The sequence below is a fragment of the Giraffa tippelskirchi genome, chromosome 3, assembly GCF_054371585.1.
Source record: "Giraffa tippelskirchi isolate mGirTip1 chromosome 3, T2T-mGirTip1v1.2.pri, whole genome shotgun sequence".
In the NCBI taxonomy this organism is placed as follows: Eukaryota; Metazoa; Chordata; class Mammalia; order Artiodactyla; family Giraffidae; genus Giraffa; species Giraffa tippelskirchi.
In genome coordinates, this window is record NC_137277.1 from 182,969,978 (window position 1) to 182,990,641 (window position 20,664).

Below are 20,664 nucleotides of genomic sequence, written 5' to 3' on the forward strand. Positions count from 1 at the left end.
AAACAGTATTCTAGACAGAGGGAACAGTAAGTGCAAAGGTCCCAAGGTGGAAACAGCTCTGTATGGTGGAATGTGAAATGGGGAAGAGAGAAGAGGAAACCAAAAAGGTAACAGCAAGATAGATAATTGAGGGCCAGCCATGTAGGTCATTATAAGGATCTGGACTTTTATTCAGAGTAAGGCTGAAGCACTGAAGGATTTTGATCTTAGATTTTAATGGGAGCATTCTGGTTGCTATGTTGAGAATAGGTTCAAACACCAGGCAAAGCAGAGGCAGGGAGGCCAGTTTGGAGGATATTTTAAAAGTTTAAGAAAGACACCATGGTTTCTTGAACTACAGATAGTAGCTGGGCTGAGGATTATTTTTTGAAGAGTACCAACAGACTGGACATGGACATGAAAGGAGTCAAGGATGTCTTTGGTCAAGCGATGGAGTTGCCCTTTCCTGAGGCTTCTAGGGGAAGGCAGGGCTTTTTAGGCATGTTCAGACTGAACTTCCAAGCAGAGATGTCAAGAAGACAGCTGAATGCTCTAACCTGGAATCATGGGAGAGAGCTGGTCTGGGGAAATATTTCAGAAAAAAAAAAACAGAGATACTCTCTTTGCCAACTATTTCCAAAAGGTTTCTTTTTCTGGAGTATCATTACTTTCTTTGGCTACTTAAACCCACTGTATTTCAAGAGGCTAATAAGATTTTTGGGTTTCTCTGGTGGCTCAGTGGTAAAGAATCCACCTGCCAATGCAGGAGACGCAGGTTTGATTCCCCAGGTCAGGAAGATCCACTGGAAAAGGAAATGGCAACCCACTCTAGTATTCTTGCCTGGGAAATCCCGTGGACAGAGCAGCCTAGTGGGCTACAGAGCTTTCTTAAATTCAGACTTATACTGTGGAAGGTCAAGTGGAATATGGTACAGAAATGACAGGGGCCAGGATGTCACTGTTTAGGGAGAGAGCATACATACCAAGGGAGATTTGCAAGAACAAGACGAGTTCCCCCAAGCCCCCAAAAGGTCAAGATTTTAAACAGTTTGAAAATAAAAAGCCTCACAAACGTCTTACCAAGATTTAATGTACATTTATTCTTAACACGTGGAACATATAGTATAAAGATTTCATACTGAATAAATGATATTCATTAAGCCAAAAAAGGAAAAAAGGAGGAATTTACATCAAGTTTTAGCTACATTGTTTGAAATACAAATATGCAGATTTTATCACTGAAAAAATCTCAATTGTGTTTCTTCATCAGGAACTTCAACTGAACCTAGAACTTTTTCACACCTCGATTAGAAAGAAAACAAAAACAAAAACAAAAACCCAGAAAAAAATAAACTATAAGTTGATTGGCTGCTGAGACAGCAAGGACTTTTTACAGAGACCTGTACAGCATCGCACCGAGGAGGGCGACGTCTGGCAAGAGATTAAATAGCTGTGTCTCGCTTTGCGCAGGTCACCAACTCGTTAACTCGTCAACTATAAAGGGGCACCTGGGAGGGGGACCAAACTGTGGGGCTCCGAGGGTATGTGCAATGTACAACGTCATATATATACACACGTGGCAGCGCAGCCGCTGCAGCTAAAGGTTAAAACCAGTTCTAAGAGGTGATCTCAGGGTTATTCATACAATCAAGGAGGAGAGAAAGAGGTCAGGGTGTTGTAGGTTCACACATGATACTTTGGGGGAAAAGCCTTTTTTTTTTTTTCTCCTCAACGTTTAACTAAAAACATTTTTAAAAACTACAGCTTGCTGCTGACCCAGCGTTTTCTCTTGTTTCCATGTGAGACATTATTATTACAGTATGTTTACAGTATCAGGTGTACAGTACAGTACATGAAAGGGTCTACACTCTACTGCACAGGCCTCTCCAGTGAACAGGGTCTGTCCACAACTGCGAACTTCTCGGTTTCTGCAAGATTGTGAATGTACAACAATAAACCACACACAGTTCAGCAGTCACCTTTTTTGTCCTTCAGGGGTTTTTTTTGTACTTTTTTTTCCTTTTTTTTTTTTTTTTTTAACCATTAAAAACAGTTATGAAATGCGGCATCCCCTTGATGCAAGGACCGGGAAAGCCATTTTTATTTTATTTTTTTTTCCCCAAACTCACTGTAAACGACAGTAACTTTGGTTAAAATAAAAAAAGTCTTCTATGTAGGCAGAGCTTTGTCTTTTCAAATAGGGCAGGGTCCTGAGGGGAGTAAAGTGAGGACAGGGAAGAGAAAGGTGAGGGTGAAGAAGGGGCGAGAAGGGGGAGGAAAGAGGAAATAGGAGAGACTTCTTTTCCCGGGGAGAAGCTGGACAGCACAGGGTAAACTGGATTCTGAGGTGGTTTTGCATAAATAAAGGGCAACAGTCAGTTTCTAAGTTCTCCACACACGCACACACACACGGGGAGGGAGGTGTCCCACGGCTGTCATGACTGGCCAATCAAAAACAGTACATCACAAATGACTTGTGAAACCAATGAGTTCATCAACGGTGATACTGAGATGTCCAACAGCCGTGACTCATACAGCGTGAACTCCGAGTGGTTCTCGTCCACCTTGGCCAGGGCCAGCAGCGCACGGGCAGCCCGTCGCATCATGTCCACACTAGTTGGCTCAAAGGGCGGGTTCTGCATGTGGAGCAGGCTGGCCTGGCTCTGTTGGAACTGCGTGGCAGCAAGGCTGTCCTCCAGGAAGCCCAGGAGGTTGCCGATGCTACCCTTCTGCACTGCGATGGCACGGGCTGCCAGGCTGTCGCCCTGTGCCAGGTTGGCCAGCAGTACTACAGCCATCTCCCGGCACACTGGGTTCTTTCGGTCACTGAGGAAGCGCACCATGGTGCTATACAACTTCTCCAGGCGGCTGAAGGGGGGCGTGGCCAGGATCAGGTCCACATTGTTGTCCTGGATGCTGAGTTTGCTGAGGGTTTCCAAGACCAGTCTCTGGGGGGAGAGGACGGCGTTGGGGCCCAGGGTGGAGAAGGGGTCCTGGGCTTCAGCTGAAGGGCAGACTGCCCAGTGTAGGAGTCCGTCCAGGACAGGCAGGCAAATACTCTCGGGGTACGGGGAGAGGTCCAACTGCCCCGAGATATTGGCGAGCGTGACCAAGGTGTTTTCCCGAAGCATCTCCAAGCAGTCCCACCACCACTCCACTTTGTTGCAGCTCACCCCTTGGTCCTGCTCCTCCTCCTTCTCGTAAGTTAGTGGCGCCTGCTTCCGCTCTGGGTGCTTGTGGTGCAGGAGGATCAGCTTGCCCAGGATCAGCAGCAGCCCCGGGTGTTTGGACATCTCAAAGTCGTTGCCTGGCACAAACGACAGGCTTCGGATGGTGTTGGAGACACAGATGCAGCGTTTGGCAAGGGAATCCTGCCAGTCCAGAAGGGTACACAGTGGGGTCTCATCTTTACTGTGGGGTTCATCCTCTAGGATCTTGATGTTCCGATGGCTCTGCGCTGGGCTGATGCCGAATGGAAACTTGCTGCTTTCCTTGGTGGCCTCTACACTCTTAGCTCCCTCCTCGGTCAGTGTGCTAGGCCTCGTGGACAACATGTCATCCATAGTGGCCGTGATCCGTTTTTCTGGAGGGCCATCAGGCGGGGGGCCCTCCTGCTCTGCTGTCCCTGGTGTGCCCTCTACTGCTGTGACATACTTCCGAGGGACTGGTGGGCAGGGCACATGAGGCCGGGAAGGCAGCAGCTCTGTCTTGCTCTCAAAGTGGGTCTGGATGTGCTCAGTGGTGTCGCCCCCACCAATCCGCCAGTGCAGCAGGCCACTGTCAAACTCCTGCACGCGCCCAAGCTTATCTGAGCAGTCCACCACAAACGGGTCATTCTTCTGCACGATCTTTACTGGAAGCTTGTCAAACTTACTAATCAGTTTCTCCTCACTATTCTCTGAGGCTGCTTTGTCCTTGCCCGAAAAGGCCATCTCCTCATCATTTTCAATTACTTCCTCCTCTTCTTCCTCCTCTAGTTTGGGACCTAGAAGGTCTTCCTCCTCCTCCCCCTCCACAGGGGCTGGGCTAGACGCTTTGCTGAATCTCCCAGGGTCCAATAGTGTTCTCTGTCCTGGGTCACCCACCTCATACTCCTTTAAAATGCCAAAGATCTCAATCAGGCAACGTCGGAAATATTCCACAAGGAGTTCGAGCAACCCCGGGAGCTAAAAGAGACAGAACGGGAACTAAATTAAGGGAGAAAAGTGGCTAAGAGAATCCTTGACTTGAGAGGCCTGCCAAGGTCTTCTACCTAACCTCCCCTCGTCCCTTCCAGATCAGACATCTGTATCACTGGGAGAGTCAGGGTTCTCCTTTCCCAAAGCAAGTCGTTTAAATTCTCCTCTGCCTAGCACAAAGTTCTTCCTTCAGCCCAATCTTCAGAGAAGCCTGCCTCTGCAGATGGACATGCTGACCAGCAACTCTGCACCTCACCTACCAGGGCCACCCACCTCTCCACCTCACCTTTCGCAACCAATTTCTGCTTTTCTTCACCAGGCCCAGTTTCCTACGCGTTGGGTCACTGCCACTGTCCCTCTAGGAGGACACTCTACATCCCACTGCAAGTGGAGCCCCAGGCTAGGCACGCTGGGATGATACCTTCCAACACAAGGCAGGCTGGACCGATGCTCATCTACTCTCTTGCCCAAGCTCCCCAACTTTCCAGGAGGCTGGACCTCTGTGCATCACGTAACACAGTACATGGGATGAGGCTTATGCTCTCAAACACTGCTCCAAGCTGGTACAACTTTCCAGCTTAGATCCTGTACAGGCTATTTCCTACCCCTAACAGAAAACATTAATCCACTCAGATTAATCTCTGGCTGAAGAGTATAACCGAAAGGGAAAAATAAGGCTTTAAGACTTAAAAGGATCCAGGTTTGAATTCTGGCTTTTCCAGGAACTGTCTTTGTGATTTAAAATTCTGAGCTGTAGCTTTCCTATCTTTCCACTGAAAATGATGCAAATTCCTAAATTTCATAGAGTTGTTCTGAGGTCTAAATGGAATATGTCAAGCGCCTGGCTTATGGAAATTGCTCAATCAATATTTGTTCCTTTCTTTCTCATGGGAAGCAGGCTTTGGATTCAGAAAGGCTGCTAACAGCTGTGTGAACCTGGGCAAAAATAAGTCTCTGAGCCTATTGACTCATCTCTAAGTGGCCACATTTGCTCCAACGGCTACAGGGAGGATGACACAAAAGAAAACATGAAGGACCTAGCACGAAGTGAGGGCCGGGTAAGTGGAGCTATAATAACACTGCCCCGCTGGACAACTCCTTGATAGATGGGCTGGGAGGTACTGAGGACCAAAAGAAAGAGTAGGATGGTGCAGCAGGACCTTTTCCTAGCTGAGAAAACTCCAGCTACGTGTCTGTGGAGAGAAGGTTTGGATTTTGGAAAGCCACCTCTGTGTTAACCTTCCCCGCTGCCCCGCAATGTACACTTCTTCACATTTTTCATTCTACATCTTAGGAAAAATGGTTGTCAATAAAGACTTCATCTATTCAGAGTGCATGAAGAAAGAAAGGGAAAATAAACTGGTCTGCTCATGGACAGAGCCCCAGGTTCACAGATAGAGACCCAGGTTCTTTTCAGTCTAGAAAATATGGTGTCCTCATTGACACCAGCAGAATCTGCCCTTCTTACCAATACCAAGAAGTTTCTCCCAAATTCCCTCTGAAGTCAGTCCTGATCGACTAACACACATTATCAGGCCCATGGCCAGTGGCAAAGTATTGGCATAGAAGGTATCAAAAGAACAAGTGAAATAAAGGAGACCATGTTGGCCAGGGAGGGCGTAATTCCCTGGTCACTTAGCACCATCTACTTTAAGAAGATCCCAGGCCCTCCCGGTCTTCCCCCAGCACCTGGACTCACCTGACTGAGGCTGAAAGTCATGATGCTGTTGTCATCGTACAGCAGGATGTTAATGGTGTCTAATGCCCACGTGCTCTCTGCCAGCAGCCCAGACTTGAGGGACATCATTACCCGCCATGCCTCCGGGGTTCCTGAAATAAACCTCCACGTCGTCCATCCACCACGCCCAGGTTGGCAGGAGGCCCCCCACCCCAGAGCTGGCTCATTAGTCAGGCTACTCTGAAGAGAACACATGGTGAGAGGCACTTCCCATCTGGGAGAGGACACACATCTGCCCCTCACGGCTTCTAGGCTCGCTTAGCACATCACTGCGTGGCAATTCCTTTAGTAAAGCCTGACATCGGCTGATTTCTTCCTTACTCAAAGTTCTTTGGCTCTATTTTAGTCAACATTGGACCAGATTTTAACTCATCCAGAACATCAGGATGGAGAGACAACACTGAACCAGATGTAAAGAGGCAGATTAAGCCACCCAATCAAGGAGGTCTCCTTACCAATGTCTTTCATTGTGAGCCGCCTCCTCTGCTTCAACACAGGCTGTGTGGCTTCAACAGAGCCAGGTGGGAAGGTGATGTCCCGCCGAATCATAGGGGGCTGCACAGGAGCAGGTGCTATGTGCGAGGCGGGTACTGGGGGCCCTGCTTTCTGCATCTTCATCCCAGAGTGCAGGAATGGAGACTTGCTTGGAGAGGTGCGGTTCTCCATTGGCCGGGGCAGGGGAGCGGGGCTCGATACCTGAGGAATGTGATTCTGCATGCTTGGTGGGGGCTGGTAGTTGGCTGGAGGGGGCCTTGTCATGGGGGGGACGGGGGCAGAAGGACCATAGGGGGGCTGGCGTGTGCCATGGGAAGGCCACGGGCCTTCGTGGTTGGCCCTCTGATCCGTGTGCAGCATTTCATCTGTTCGGTTCACACCATGATAGGCAGGGCCTTGCGGGGCAGAGCCCGTGCTCTGCCTGTTGGCATAGTTGTAGGTCATGTCATTGCGCCCCTGCCACATGGTGCCTTGCTGGGCAACCTCAGCCGATGCCTGTATGGGGCCGCCCATCATCTGTGGTGGCATGTTCTGCTGGGCATTGGAGCCAGGGGGTGCTGAGACACGGTCCCGGCCAAACTGGAATGGAAACTGGTTCTGGGGGCCGCCTGCTGGTCGGCGCTCAGTAGCAGCGGCGGCAGTGGCAGGATAGGCGTTGCCATACTGGTTGTACACGTCCTGCTGAGGGGGAGGCTGAGCAGCTTGCTGCTGGTTGGCAGGCGGGGGCTGGGCTGGGGGCAGCTGCTGCTGCTGGGGCTGCCCCTGCCCCGCGCTGTACGGCACGCTGTACATCTCCCCTTCATGCCGCTTGGCAGGAGGGCCGTAGGTGCCATCCATCGGCCGCTTGTAATTCTAAGACAGGACAGAAGCAGAGAGAAAGTTAACACTCTGCACTCAGGGACGCAAGACCACAGCTGCCAAGATGCGACACCAGACATGTGCTGGGCTTACTTCTGCCCCTCTGGGAGAGGGGACACAGACTCCATGGAAACAAAGGAGTAACCTTTACGAGTTATCTTTTGAAACTCCTTCTGAAAGCAAGAATCATTCTCTACCCCCTCTGGCTCTCCCTTGCTCTAAGCAGAAAAATGCAGAAAGGTTCAAAAATCAAAATACAAAACACCCTAACCCTTGTGGAGCACTGGAGATGGGCCTGGACCCCAAACAGGGAAGAAGAGACTGAAGGCTTGGCTCTTCACAAACTGGCTGTTGGGGTGGGAGAAGAGCTCCAAGGAATCTGAAGGGACTTCTCAACTCAGCCTGCTAACTGGCTCTTGGGGGGAACCTGTGGGTCAGCCCTCCCATTGCCCTCCTCACCTGCTGCTGCTGCTGATACATTGTGGTCTGCTGGCTGGGGAAGGGGCTGCCGGAAGGGGTGCCTTGAGCGGAGAACTGATTGCCATAGGAATCATGTCTGCGGGCAGGAGAGAAGCGGACGATCAGGGTGGGAGTGGGGAAGCCTGAGTCACAGCAGTGCAGCAACCAGGCTTTACTCACCGTTGCTGCTGCTGCTGCTGCTGCGGCGGGTAACGGCTGGGAGAATACATCCCCGAGTCTGGGTTGGAAGGCATGAGATTCGGCTGCGGGGCCCCAGTGCCCATGTTTCCCTCGGGTCCTATGCCAGGCTCCGTCCTAAACAAAATCGGAAGAGCAGGTTGAGTCCATGACAGCTGTGGGGTGTTGGGGTGGGACGGGGCGGGGGTGCAGGGACGTGCTTACCTCACTCTGTCATAAGGACCTCCATAGGGATAGTGCTGTCGCGGTCCCATTGCCACATTTCCCAGCCCAGGGCCGGCAGCTCGACTGTAGGGATCCCCCATCCCGCCGTTGGGGCCCTGACCTGAGGACATGAAGGGATCGCTCCCCGGAGCTGAGAGCAAAAGGGAAGGCAGTGAGGAAACTGGTGGGTCAACGGCCCAAGCAACCTCTGCCTTGCCTGCCCCCAAAGACCCAGACCCGCTTCAGAGCTCAGGTTTGTTCCAACTGTTTTCCTGACCGGTTTGAAACAGAAATCTAGAAAGGCCCCAACCAGCAAAGAACATGTACTTGTAAAGGATGATGCGTGAGCCCAGGGAGAAGACGACAAAAAAGGAGGAGGAAGGGGATGGCATGATGAGCAACAAGAACCTTAAACCACTCAAGAAACGCCCCCATGCCCTGGCCCTGTCCTCAACGACAGAAGGCCAACAGCAGTCGGTCACCTTTCCTCATGCTGCCGTAAGGATCCTTATTTGGCTCGTAGGACATGCGCCCCATCATGTCGGAGGTATTCATACTGGGCTGGTACCCAGGGTTTGGAGTCATGGAATTCCGCTTCTGGAATGTGGGGTCACTTCCATCAGGAAAGGCATCCTGGATCCCGACTGAATTGCTCCTACTCAAGAGTGAAGGGAGCCAATTAGACCCTAAATAAAGCAATTCCTCCAATAATGCAAGGCACACAGGAGTCACTGGTTGGACAGAGCAGGGACACACCCTGGGCTACACAGGAGCTCATGCACTCTGTCCAGGACCCCCAGGCCGCCTGGCGCTGCTCCTGGCCTTACCTCATGCCTGGCAAGGGGGGGATCTGGCTGTGTGGTGTGGATGCTGGAGTTGGTGGCTTCAGGTCTCCTCCTTCTGCCATGGAGCTGCTAGTTGACTGAGGTGTCTGTGGCCCCTGCATCGACCCTGATCCCGCTGTGGACGGTGATACAGGATGAGCAGGAAAACTCACAGAAACACACAAATGCCCTAGAATCTCTTTGAAGAGGAACACTAAAAAGGCTAAAACTAGGGTTCTTTAAAACCTAAATCACCCTTCTCAGCAGAAGATCTGCAAGGCCAGTAATAAAGAAGGGAATTTGAGGGCTCCGTCACTTCTCGCTGCTGTTCACGTTTGGAGACCATCAGCATGATGGTGATGACGTGAGTCTCTGTCAAGATTCCTGACTCCTTTTCTTTACTTCCCCAAGGACCCTGTCTAACCTATCATACCTTGTAATGCTGGTACACAAGCTCCCAGTAAGAGGCCCTGGAAAGCTGGGTGGCAAGGTTCCTTCTTACCCCAAACCTGCAGAGCACTGTAGGAACCTAGGAACTCCTATTCTCAAGCATCAAACCCAATGTCACCAGCAGTTCGAATGTTCCCCGAAGCTGATGAGCACGCAAGTACCAGTAATTAATGCTTCCATTAGTTACCATTCTCAGCAGCAGATACCCCGAGGCTTGGGCCTCCCCAGCTGATGAGTCATCTCAGGCACTGCTTACAGCCTCGGAGGTCAACCCCAGGGCACATGTGTTCACACCCACCTTCTAGGAGCCCTGGCCTTCCTCCCTCGCCATGCCTGTCCAGGCCCCATCCTCCTCTCAGAAAGGAGGGTGGGCAGAGGCACTCCCAGCAGAGAACTCCATTCATATTCCTGCCCCACCCCCTCCTTCCCATTCACTGCCATCTCAGCTCCCTGGGGAATTCAGGGCTCTAGTCTGAGCTGCATTCTAAGGCGCTGACATCAGTGGGCCAAGGCTCCCAGATGGCCTGCCTCACTGCTATTTGTCAGATTTCCCGACTTGTTCAGTGTCCCTCCCACTCATTAGTTTACAAACATTTGGCAAGGCGCCAGGTGCACAATGAAAATTTAAACTTAAGGGTTGCTGCGAACTACCTCCCAAGGGAGCCGCCACTGCCCGCTCTTTAGTCTGCCAACCTGTTATGCTCTGTGCTAGGACAGGACAGAGCACACATCCCTGGTGGTGGCCACTGGTGAATGAGGAGCCTGGGCCCTGGAATGCTACCCCTGCAGGGTGAGCCTTGGTGAGGCTGCTCATCCCATCCTTACCAGGTGAGGGAGGCTGGATCTTGGGCTGGGACTTCTTGGAATCAGCAGCTGCAAAGATGTCTGGGGGAGGGTCTTCTCCCCGTTCAATCTTGCATTCGAAGGCATAGAGACACTGGATGTACTGCTTTTTCAAGGAGCTGGCAGCACTGCTTGAGGTGCCGACATTGAGGTTGGTCGCAAGTTCCCGCCACTTCTTGTTCTTGTTGACCTGTACAACCAACCAGAAGAGTCGGGGTGCATCTCCCATCTGGCCTTCCTGCCCACATACCCCAAACCCAATCAGGCGACCGACCAGGTACTCATCTCGTGAAACCACAGTTCTCAGTTAACCACAGAAGTTAACGTTGCTTGGTGGATAGTACACAGCCAACATTAAATCCATGGCTTCCCTCTACCCTCAGCAGGTTTTATCCACAGATCATTCCAACTGTCAGACAGCTTATTCAAAATAGGGCGAACTTTACATCACTATTAGTCAGAGAGATCAGAATTCAGAAGGTATGTGCTTTGCATTACACAAGTGTATTGCTGAAAAGTGATGTGCAAAGCACCATCAGATCCAAATCATGCATTTTACATGCACTGATAAAAACTAACATTTTATACAATGGAGATGTGTGGCAATATCAACAACCACCCTGCTTGACTTACTTTGTCAAACTGGGGGTTTTCATATCTGATTTTTTTTTTCCTCTCAGTGTGGGGCTTCTTGCAAATTTGACATTCTTGTGTCCTGCTCCCGCATCTCAGTGACGTATGACTACAAGCCTCTTGCCCTCAGCAGTCACTGTCCTGACTGTCCAGGAGATGCTTCAGGCCCCATGACTTCTTTTTTACCTTCCCAGAGACCAGTCTAGAGCTCTGCTTTCTTTCCTCGGCTTCAGAACACACTGTCTCCCATCCCTACAATTAGTCTGTCTGCTTTAGCCAGGCACGATTCCTTCTTTACGTAATCGTTTTTTGGCTGTGCTGTACAACATGCGGGATCTTAGTTCCCTGACCAGGGCATGATCCCATGTCCCCTGCAGTGGCAGCGTCTAACCACTGGACCACCAGGGAATTCCCCTTGAAGTATTCTTATGTTTATTCATCCACCATGTGATAAGCCTGTCTCTCAAGGGCTACAAACACCGACTTTCTAGTCCCAATCCACAGGGAGTTCAAAATGTTTTGATACTTGCTGATCTGGTACCTGTGACACCAGAGACAAGAGTGATAAGGAAGCAAAGAAAGGAACAGTCTAGATGGAGGGGAGATGACCCGGAATACTTCCTAGAGCAGGCAATGTCTGAGCTGAGACTTGGAAGGCTGGAGGTGGCATTGGTAGGGTATATTCCAGACCCTTTCCCATCTTCATGCCATCAGGGCCAGTCAACTGCAACAGCTCCTCCCTTGACCCAGACCCTATTAATCCTTCAGAAGAGCTCAGGACTCATCTTTTGCCTTCTTGGAGCCTTCACAAACTAACTCATAACAGCACTCCATCTTCTCTGAACTGTCTTTAAAGTTCAATCACATCACAGCATCTAAAAGGTTGGCAACCTTTTGCAAACTGGAAGACAGACCCCTGGGCTTTGGGATTCCCTCTATACCTCATTTTAGGTCGGGTGAATCCAGAAGCCCATGCAATCAAAAAGTATGCCAAACCTAACCCAATGCCCCTTTTCTCTACAGGTAGGAGTGCCCTGACTATGAGAACTCAACACCAGGGAGAATGGCAGCAGCGAACCTGGGGTCACCTCAGAAGCCTGCTAGGGCTCTGCTTCCCACGCTGGTTATGTGGTGGTGTGCACGTGTCTTGTTTTGTTTTGTTTTCCTTTTGTGAGGGAGGGGAATAAAGCCTGAGGGAGAAGGAATTCATAACTGACTGTTGGTTGGCTTCATTCCAATCATTTTCTCTTCTGCTGGTGACAGCTGTTTTCCTCTTCTGATTTAGAAGATTTGGAGTTCACCCCTTCCCACTACGCATCCCCCTGGGCTCAGCTGCACACTCAGATCCAATAGCAAGCTCCTGGTATGATGACTACAGAACATACATAGGAAGAAAGTTTGCAAGGCACGATGGGCTGTCTGCCGGCGTTGCCTCACCTGTTTGACTCCTGGGCTGAGTATAAAATAAAGATTTACGCTATCAGGGCAGGCGCAAGGCTCAGGGTGGTATTCAGTTCGGGTTTCCAGTGGAGATTAATGCATTCATTTAAGTCTCCCATACAGAGTAACTAAACACAATTTCCCACCTACTTCTTCCTTCATAAACTATTTCTACTTAATAGCTCCTGGAGTCCCATCTCCACTGCGAAGCTTTCTAGAATGAAAGGATCAGTAACTATTCTGGCTTCCCTTGTACCATCCTGCAGACCAATTTACGTGGCAGAAATCTTGCTCCAGGTTTTGTTTGATTATCCCTAACTTTCAACAGTCTAGCAGGATACACACTGTCCCTACATGACAAATAAGAAAAATGAAGGCTCAGAGTGGTTATACACCTTGATTAAGGTCACTTAGGTTGTAAGTGGCTAAGAAAGAATTCAAAACCAGACCCCTCTCTGAATCTTGCCCTTGTCTCATACTCCAAACTGCCTGCCATGGAATCAGAATGCTCATAGACTTGCCCTGTTTTTGCAACTCAGGGGGACTCTGGGCACATGTAAGTTAATGCTAATACTTCACGCTACCCATGGAGATCTCAGCCTCCTCCTGTGGCCTTGTCTTCTGGAAGGCCTGAGCTCCCTGGCCTGTCAGTATGTGACTCAGAGAGCAGGGGAGGGTGATGTGCCTGTGGGAGGCATGGCACCAGTGAGGCCACTGAGTACCTACAGAAAGGCTTGTTGAAACCACAGGGGAAGCCAAGTGCCAGGCACTCACCTGAGTCAATCCACCAATTTCCTTCACAGACACATAGAGGCGGTACAGGTCCAGAGGTTTCCTACCCACAGCAGGCAGATTTGTCATGCCCATGGCCTTCTCCTCCGTGAAGGCCAGATAACGGTCCACCCACATCTTCCTCTCAGGCTCACCACCCAGCTCATACAACTTGGTGATCTTCTCATTGGTTGTAGTAGAAGAACTGGATTTCTGGAAGGGGCAGGTCAAGATTCATAGGAACTGGTCAGATTCAAAGCCTATGCTAGGGGTCTCAGAAGCCCCTTGATTAGGGCAGTAGTAAAGCTTCTTATTCTAGGGTGGTCACTAACATCTGCCCTGCCTTCACAAAAACCAAAAGGGAGCCAGACCTTCCTGTAAAGAAAGCAAGCTAACCCTGTCTATACATTAGGTATTGAGTGCTGTGCCAGAGGCCTTTACACATTAGGTATTACAAATTATCCTTCTCTTAAAAGGTAAGGCAGCAGGCACAAGGAGGCCATGCCTAAGATCTCCTAGTGTTTCGGTAGCAGGACTGAGAGTCAAACCCTTGTCCACCTGACATCAATGTCACTACTACACCCACACCACTACCCAGGAGCCTGGACACGCTTTTACAGACGTTTCAGAGAACTCAAGAAACTCAAAATATGACCTTGAGACAATAGACTAAAATGAAAAGGAACTTTTTCTCCTCTCAAGAAAGGAAGGGTGGCTTTGGATGACTATCCAAGACATGAGGATGACTAAAAGGGTCTGGAAGCCAGAGGTGAATGTCCACAAGAGGTGGCAGCTCTGATTGTTATTTTCCCTACTTGATAAGGTAGGGAAAATGAGGTATGACGAAGGGCAGAAATATTTTAAATGACTCAAATACTGAGCAGGTCCCCAGAATGCCACACAGCCCAACAGAGAGCAGACCCAGGACCAACCTGAGAGTCCAAGGACCCAAACCCCGCCTGCCTCTTCTCCCCCTTTATAGAACACAGGGCACCAACCATTCCTGCTATTCTGAGTAAGGTCCAGGAAGACAACAACCAGTCGCCCATGACATACGTCATCTATCAGTGCATAAGGACAGGGGTCACAGTTTCAGAGAGTACAGTGTAGAGAATTCTACTCTGCCGGTCTGGCATTTCCTCCATATCAGACAGCCATGAGAACACTGTGTTATTTACATTAGGACCCCTTGGGCTAACTCAAACCTAATTCAATGAACGATTATCCTGGGACCCTTCATGGTTAAGAAGAGGTAACAGCACCCTTTCCCAAGATTATCTAGTCGGTGTCATATAAAAGGCTGGAATCTAATCACCCTCTCTTCTTTTTCTTTCCTATCTCTGAAAGGATGGGACAGAAAGTTGAGGAGTTAAGATACAAGCCATTACCTTGGATTTCGATTCCGTCTTGGGTGTCCCATCTGCCTTGTTGTTCATTTTGGAGGCTGGAGTTAACTTGACATCCCCAAGACCCATCATCTCTGGGCTGGCTGCCATCCCTACAAAAGAAGAGAAAAGTCCGATGGGTTTGTGACACGGAGACCGTTCTGGAAGAAATCCCTGGGGTGAGCAATGCCTATGACTTACCTGCTGAATTGTTGGCCATGGTTCCACCCATGGGATATGGAGGTCCCTGAGGGTTGATCATGCCAGCCATACTGTTAATCCCCTGTCCATAGGGAGGTCCAGTTCCCATTATGCCCCCTTGATTCATATTGGGGTAGCCAGGTGGCCTAAGGAAGAAGATGCAAAGTGTGAGAGACAAGAGTTAGAGACACTAAGCTTTCCAATTAGGACTTGAGATAAACAGGGCTGTGTGAGCCAAGATCATCTAGTTAGGCTTACAAGGGAAAGTCTTATGGGTCCCCCAAACTACAACCATACACACAGATATTCTCATTTTCTACCACCCACAGAAAGTTCTATGAGGGTTTAAGTTCCTAAAAGGAAATCATCGCTCAATTTTAAAGGATGCACTCCTTAAAGAATGGAGTCTTACTGTGTTTCTTAAATACTGCCTCCCTTTAAGGCATCTCCAAAGTCAAGCTGTGTTTCCATTTAAGAGCCCTCACTATGGCAAAAGGCCTAGATTAAATGCTCAGTTTTATTACGCTGTCATGTCACCCCAGCCAAACTCACGGCATAGCACCTGGAGGGGCTGTGTATTTTTAACTACACCTCAAAAAAAAAAAAAAAAAAACCAAAAAAACTGAGTTTTATTTATTTTTTGGCCACACTGCACAGCTTGTGGGATCGTAGTCCCCTGACCAAGTATTAAACTTGGGCCGTGGTAGTGAAAGCCAGAATCCCAACCACTAAGCCACCAGGGAACACTCCTTTGTATTCTTTCTTGATGGGCCTACTGCAAACTTTGTGTTTCCATCATCCTAAAGTACCACCAAATCCACCTCTCTTTATTCAGTTACCTTATTCTACCTTTGTTCACCAACATCCCAGTTAAGAGTCACTTTAAGAACTGTCAGCATCAACAATGGGGTACACAGACTAAGCCTTCAGAAACAGTAGCATCATAGTCACTGAAGCCAGTGGCCAAGGAAGAGATGAATGTTGAAGTCATAAACCAAATCACACAAGCCTTCTGCACTTTTGCACCAGAGTCAAATACAAAGGACCACACAGAAGATTAAGAGAAATGGCAAACCACAACCTCACCATCCTCCATTTCCCACACCACAGACCCAAATCATGTGCATCATTAAAAATATTTTTGGAAATCAAGAAGCTGGATTGGTAGAAGAAATAAACTCTGAAGACCTATTTTACTAAGCAAAGTAACGTATACTTTATAAATTTCTTTACATACAATATATGATACCAATCTAAGATGCTTATAAGTCAGCGCTTCTGTTGTATTTTTCACTGTAAAGAAACCTAGTTTTCTAAAGAGCTCTCAATATAAAATACCTATTTACCAAGATAATACACTTTAGGTCCAGAAGTATCTCAATGACCTAAATGACTCTGTAATTAGATTAAATGCTTGCTTCACAATTAGATGAAATGCCTTCCTTGCACTGCTACCCTCCCTCTTCACTTCCCGGGCCTTACCTGTTCTGGATAGAGTTGGCAGCAACATGCATGGCGACAGCAGTTTCTTGAGTTTTCCGGTTCATGCCCCCGGGAGGGGGACACATCCCTGACCCAACCTGAGGTGGCATATTGGCCATGTTAGGGCCATAAGGCCGGTTGCCCATGGAGGCGTGACTCATCCTCCCTGGAGGGAGTGTGCCATAAGGTGGGATGCCAGGCTGCCCATGCATCTGACCTCCAGCACCCATAGGGTTCATGCTTCCAGCCATGCCTGCACTGGGGTAGTTAGCATTGGGCAAGGCATTATAGTTTGGCTGCCTGGGGTAGCCTCCTGGGAGGGGAAGGAGAGAAGATGCAGAGACTTGGTTAGTGACTCACTAGCAACTCACTAATAACGCTCAACTCTAAAATTCTAAAGACATAAACAATGGGAATCATTCAATATTTGGTCTGGAAAGAGACCAATTTCATGGTCTCTTTAAAACAACAACAACAAAACCTCATAGTCCATTAAAACAAAAAGTAAAGAGGGTGTGGCAGGAGCGTATAAAGCCAGGCCTCCGCTGCCCCTCATCTTCAAGACAGCACAGCACAGAGCAAGGCTGGCTATGCTGCTAGCCAGGTCCTTCAACTCCCGGAATTTTTCCCTTTCTACACACTCATCTTCCAGGCTCTGTGTAAGAAAGTCAGCTTGAGATCCAGCTCGGGCTGATTTTGAGCAAAGATCTATTCTATTGGGACTAATTTACTAAAAAATAAAAATTAATAACCAATAATTACCACTTACTAAGTGTCTGTGCTCTGTCTTGGGTTAAATGCCTTATCCCCATTTTACAGATGAAACAGAGGCTCAGAGAGATTCAAGGACTTTCCGATGATGGCAGTCCTGCTCTACTTTAAGGCCTGGCCTTGGTGGATTTAAGGCAAACGTATTTCTACTCCTATAACCCAGATAGCAGCATATCAAACAAGGAACTCTTTTCTAGTCTTACCCCCATGTACTCCTACCTGGGTAGTATACTCACCCTGTGGGCCGTACTGACTCCCCTGGGGACCATAGCTCCCCATGGAGTTCTGCTGGTAGGAGCCCATGCCTGTGTGCATCTGTCCTCCGGAAGGCTGACGTGGAGATAAGGCTGACCCGGGCTGGGGGGAACTGTACTGGGGCATCTGGGGGTTCCTCTGCATGTAACCTATTTGTGGGTAGTGTCCACATAGTTATTACCTCAGTACCATGGGAACGAATGCTCTCCCTTATCCTTGGACTTCACCATCTACATTTTCTTTAGCAAATACTTACATGAAGTCTCTTATCTGCTGTAGAATTATGTGCTCTTTTAGGCACCCTCAAAAGTGACATAGTCATTAACCCAGGGCATGCCAACGGTTTCTACTAAATGGAGGTATGGAAAAAAAAAAAAAGCAATGACCCCTGCCCCAAATCCCTGAAAAACGCTGTAGGATTTAAAGGGTAAAGATTTGATGCTGAGTATTTAGTATTTGCTGACCAAATTAGGCACAATCCCTCAAAACACATGACCAACAAAAACTGGCTGTGGGGGAACGTAATTCTGGAGCCACCAAGATGGCCAAGCCCATCCTAACTTCACAACCTGCTGCTGAGACTGTCTTAAGCTTCATGGTCATATAGTTCTCCAAAAGCTGTTGCAGAGAAAATCAATCAAAGGTCTGCCTCTGCCCTCCACCTCTCTCCCTTGAAGCCCAGGCTCTCACCTCGATCTTGGGCAATGCTTGATTGGTTCATAGAAGGATGCATGATGCTGTCCGACTGGCCACTGGGTGGCCGAGGTGGCATCTGGTTGCCTGCTCCAGAGAGAGAAGTAAGCCAGTCATGGCTAAACCTGGAAATCCTAGTCAGCAGGTTAAGTGCAAAGTGGAAATGGCTTCTGGGAAGGCCAAGAACCTCCCAGGATCACATACACCGGAGGATCCAGCAAAGGGGCTCCCATCTCCTTTCTTCAAATGCTGAAGAGAATCTCTCAGCCAGTGGAAGGCTGGGACTCCCTAATATCATGCCGGGGTGGGGGGGGTGGGGTGGGGTGGTGCGGGGAGCACAGCAGTCCTCTTTCCCTTTCCCCAAAGGTCAGCACTTGAAGGTACCTGGCACTGCAGCAGGCGAGAGTGGTCCTGAGCGAGACTGAGCAACACTGGCAGGAGAGCCAACTGGGGACGGGGAGGGGCCTCGGATGCCAGGCAGGTGAGGGGAGGTATGGGGAGAGAAAGGAGACTGAGCTGGATTACTCTGCTCCCCTTGGCTGCTGGAAATCCCTGATGTGCTCACTCCAGGGCTCAGAGCTCCTTCTGTCCCCATAGGGAGATCATCTATTGAACCAGACAGATCCTGGAACATATACACAAGGATATGGATTAGCAATTTTGAGGCAGAAAGATTCTTTGTTCAACAATCCTACTACATGATTAACATTTTCCTTAAACAGCCCAAAGTAAATACACAGCACACATTTATATACTCACGATACTAGAGCCTACACACAGCAAACTCTCTATTAAGGGCTAGATAGAAAATAGTTTAGACTCTGCAGCTCATACAGTCTGTGTCACAACTGTTCAACTTGGGCCATCAGAGTGTAAAAGTAGTCACAGACAATTCGTAAACAAATGGATGTGACTGTGCTCTAACAAAATATTATTTATAAAAACAAGTATCTAGCCCACAAGCTATTGTTTGCTGACCCCTGTTCTATCTGCCAGAAGCAGATTGAGTCCTTTCATCTTCTCTCCCAGCCCCAACTTCTCTAGTCGTAAGAGAGCAGCTCTTTCAGTGAGCCTTTAGTTCTCTCCCAATGGGGAAACTTACAACACTGCCAGCATGGCACCAGGAGCTATAAGAAGATGTGAACAACTTTGGGCGACACTCACAGATCCCCTCTGCATCAGATTATTATAACCTACATTTACCAAGAACTCACTCCAAGTTGCCATACTTTAAAACATAAGGGGTAGGAGGTAAGAAAGGGATATATTACACAGACAATTCCTTAACTGCCAAGAAGGCCTGGGACTACATTCCTAACACCTGGCCAATAACAGGAATGAACAAATGTTTGCCAACTGAACAAACCAAGGGTTTTTTTTTTTTCGTTTTATGTTTCAATGAAAACTTGGGTGTTTATTTGGGGGCTGTGCTTAGGGATTGTGTCTTGAATTAAACTGTAAAGAGTTCACTCTTAAAAAAAAGTTCACGCTACGTCAGTAAACCCCAAGGTTAGCAATTAGGACCTCAATATAAAAAAATAATCAGAAAAAGAAAGAAAAAAACAAAGAAGGACTTCCCCAGCAGTTCAGTGGTTAAGATTCCACACTTCCACTGAAGGGGGCATGGGTCTGATCCCTGGTTAGGGAACCAAGATCCCGCATGCCATGTGGCCCAGCCAAAAAAGAAAAAAGGAAGATATTCACCCCAGGAAATGCATCCCCACCCCACCCCAGCCCCAATTTCACTCTCTGGCAACACCACAGGCTCAACATCATACATTAACTTAAAGCTGGGAACTAACTATACCTTGAAGAAAGGATGAAAGCTTTGGGAACAGGCTCAGGTCTGGGAAAACCCTAAGACTCAAATGGTCTTAGAGTTCTCTTAAAGAGACACATCTGAAGAGGAAAAAAATCCAAACTGGCCTGATTTGAGTCTATTCCTATTCCCACAACAAGCTCACCTTGGAAAGATGAGTTCGAGGGGATTCTGACCCTAGAGTCAGACAATAACACTGGAGATCAAAGAGTACCTCTTAAGCTCTCCCCAAGTGTCCAGGTTGGTTGGACCCTTTGCAAACCAGTTGGTTACTTCACTAGGTTGAGAGTATTTCTGCTGAGTTTTATGGAAACAAAGCTTGCCTTGAAGGCAAGGCAGGCAGTCAGGTGTACATTTGTGTCTGTGTTCAGCTCTCAGGGTTAGCTGAGATTTCAGAAAATGCCAGCTTTCCTGTAAGAAGCAGACCCAATACACCATAGCATGTTTTAAAAATGCAATTAGAATTAGTCCCAGCATGGAAGAGAACTCAAGAAGCCCACCAAAGGGCCTCTTTCTTTTCAAAGGACTAAAGCACCTGGAGTTCTAAAGAGCCTTGGGTTCATCCCAACAGAGGATTCCTTCCACGTTGAGGGCTAAGCTGTCCCAGGACACCTGGCTTCTGAACCAAGAAGGGTAAACCCAAAGTGGCAGCAAGATGACAAGAGAAGCCAACTGTGTCGTCCAGAAAAGGCCTCGAAAGCCACTTGTTAAGCCCTGGTCTATAACAGAAACCACAGCCCAATGCTCTGTTTTAGGGACCATGAGCTTCCCTCGCATTTCCTTCCTACTGTCTCCATTTCTTACCAAACCACCAGCTTCTAGTAATAAGAGCTACTTGCTTAGAGGAAAAAGAAATTAGCGTATTTTGGAAAAGAACAAGAATCAATGGTCCAGCCATAAGGCAAGAACTCTTCAAATGGCCTTGAAAAATTGTTTTAAACATTTCTGTCTTTAATTAAACAAGTAAAACATGAATATTTTCATGGTA

General features: G+C 48.5%; 1 protein-coding gene across 12 annotated transcripts in view; it reads right to left on the reverse strand.

Moving 5' to 3' along the window:
- Positions 1–1,058: 1,058 nt before the first annotated feature.
- Positions 1,059–20,664, reverse strand: part of ARID1A (AT-rich interaction domain 1A) — a 69,641-nt gene continuing 50,035 nt past the window's right edge. For 3 of the 12 annotated variants that reach the window (XM_081580475.1, XM_081580474.1, XM_081580481.1), the window contains exons 6-21: positions 18,242–18,482; positions 17,855–17,944; positions 17,146–17,313; positions 16,139–16,451; positions 14,657–14,802; positions 14,459–14,568; positions 13,074–13,283; positions 10,209–10,416; positions 8,937–9,069; positions 8,592–8,764; positions 8,110–8,260; positions 7,888–8,022; positions 7,708–7,804; positions 6,351–7,242; positions 5,857–5,987; positions 1,059–4,145 (exon numbers count right to left, since the gene is read on the reverse strand). In XM_081580475.1, the coding sequence (XP_081436601.1) occupies positions 2,415–4,145; positions 5,857–5,987; positions 6,351–7,242; positions 7,708–7,804; positions 7,888–8,022; positions 8,110–8,260; positions 8,592–8,764; positions 8,937–9,069; positions 10,209–10,416; positions 13,074–13,283; positions 14,459–14,568; positions 14,657–14,802; positions 16,139–16,451; positions 17,146–17,313; positions 17,855–17,944; positions 18,242–18,482 (4,929 nt within the window). In that variant the 3' untranslated portion in view covers positions 1,059–2,414. Of the gene's footprint in view, positions 4,146–5,856; positions 5,988–6,350; positions 7,243–7,707; positions 7,805–7,887; positions 8,023–8,109; positions 8,261–8,591; positions 8,768–8,936; positions 9,070–10,208; positions 10,417–13,073; positions 13,284–14,458; positions 14,569–14,656; positions 14,803–16,138; positions 16,452–17,145; positions 17,314–17,854; positions 17,948–18,241; positions 18,483–20,664 lie in introns of all 12 variants that reach the window. The other 9 variants (XM_081580472.1, XM_081580471.1, XM_081580469.1 and 6 more) reach the window with 8 other exon arrangements.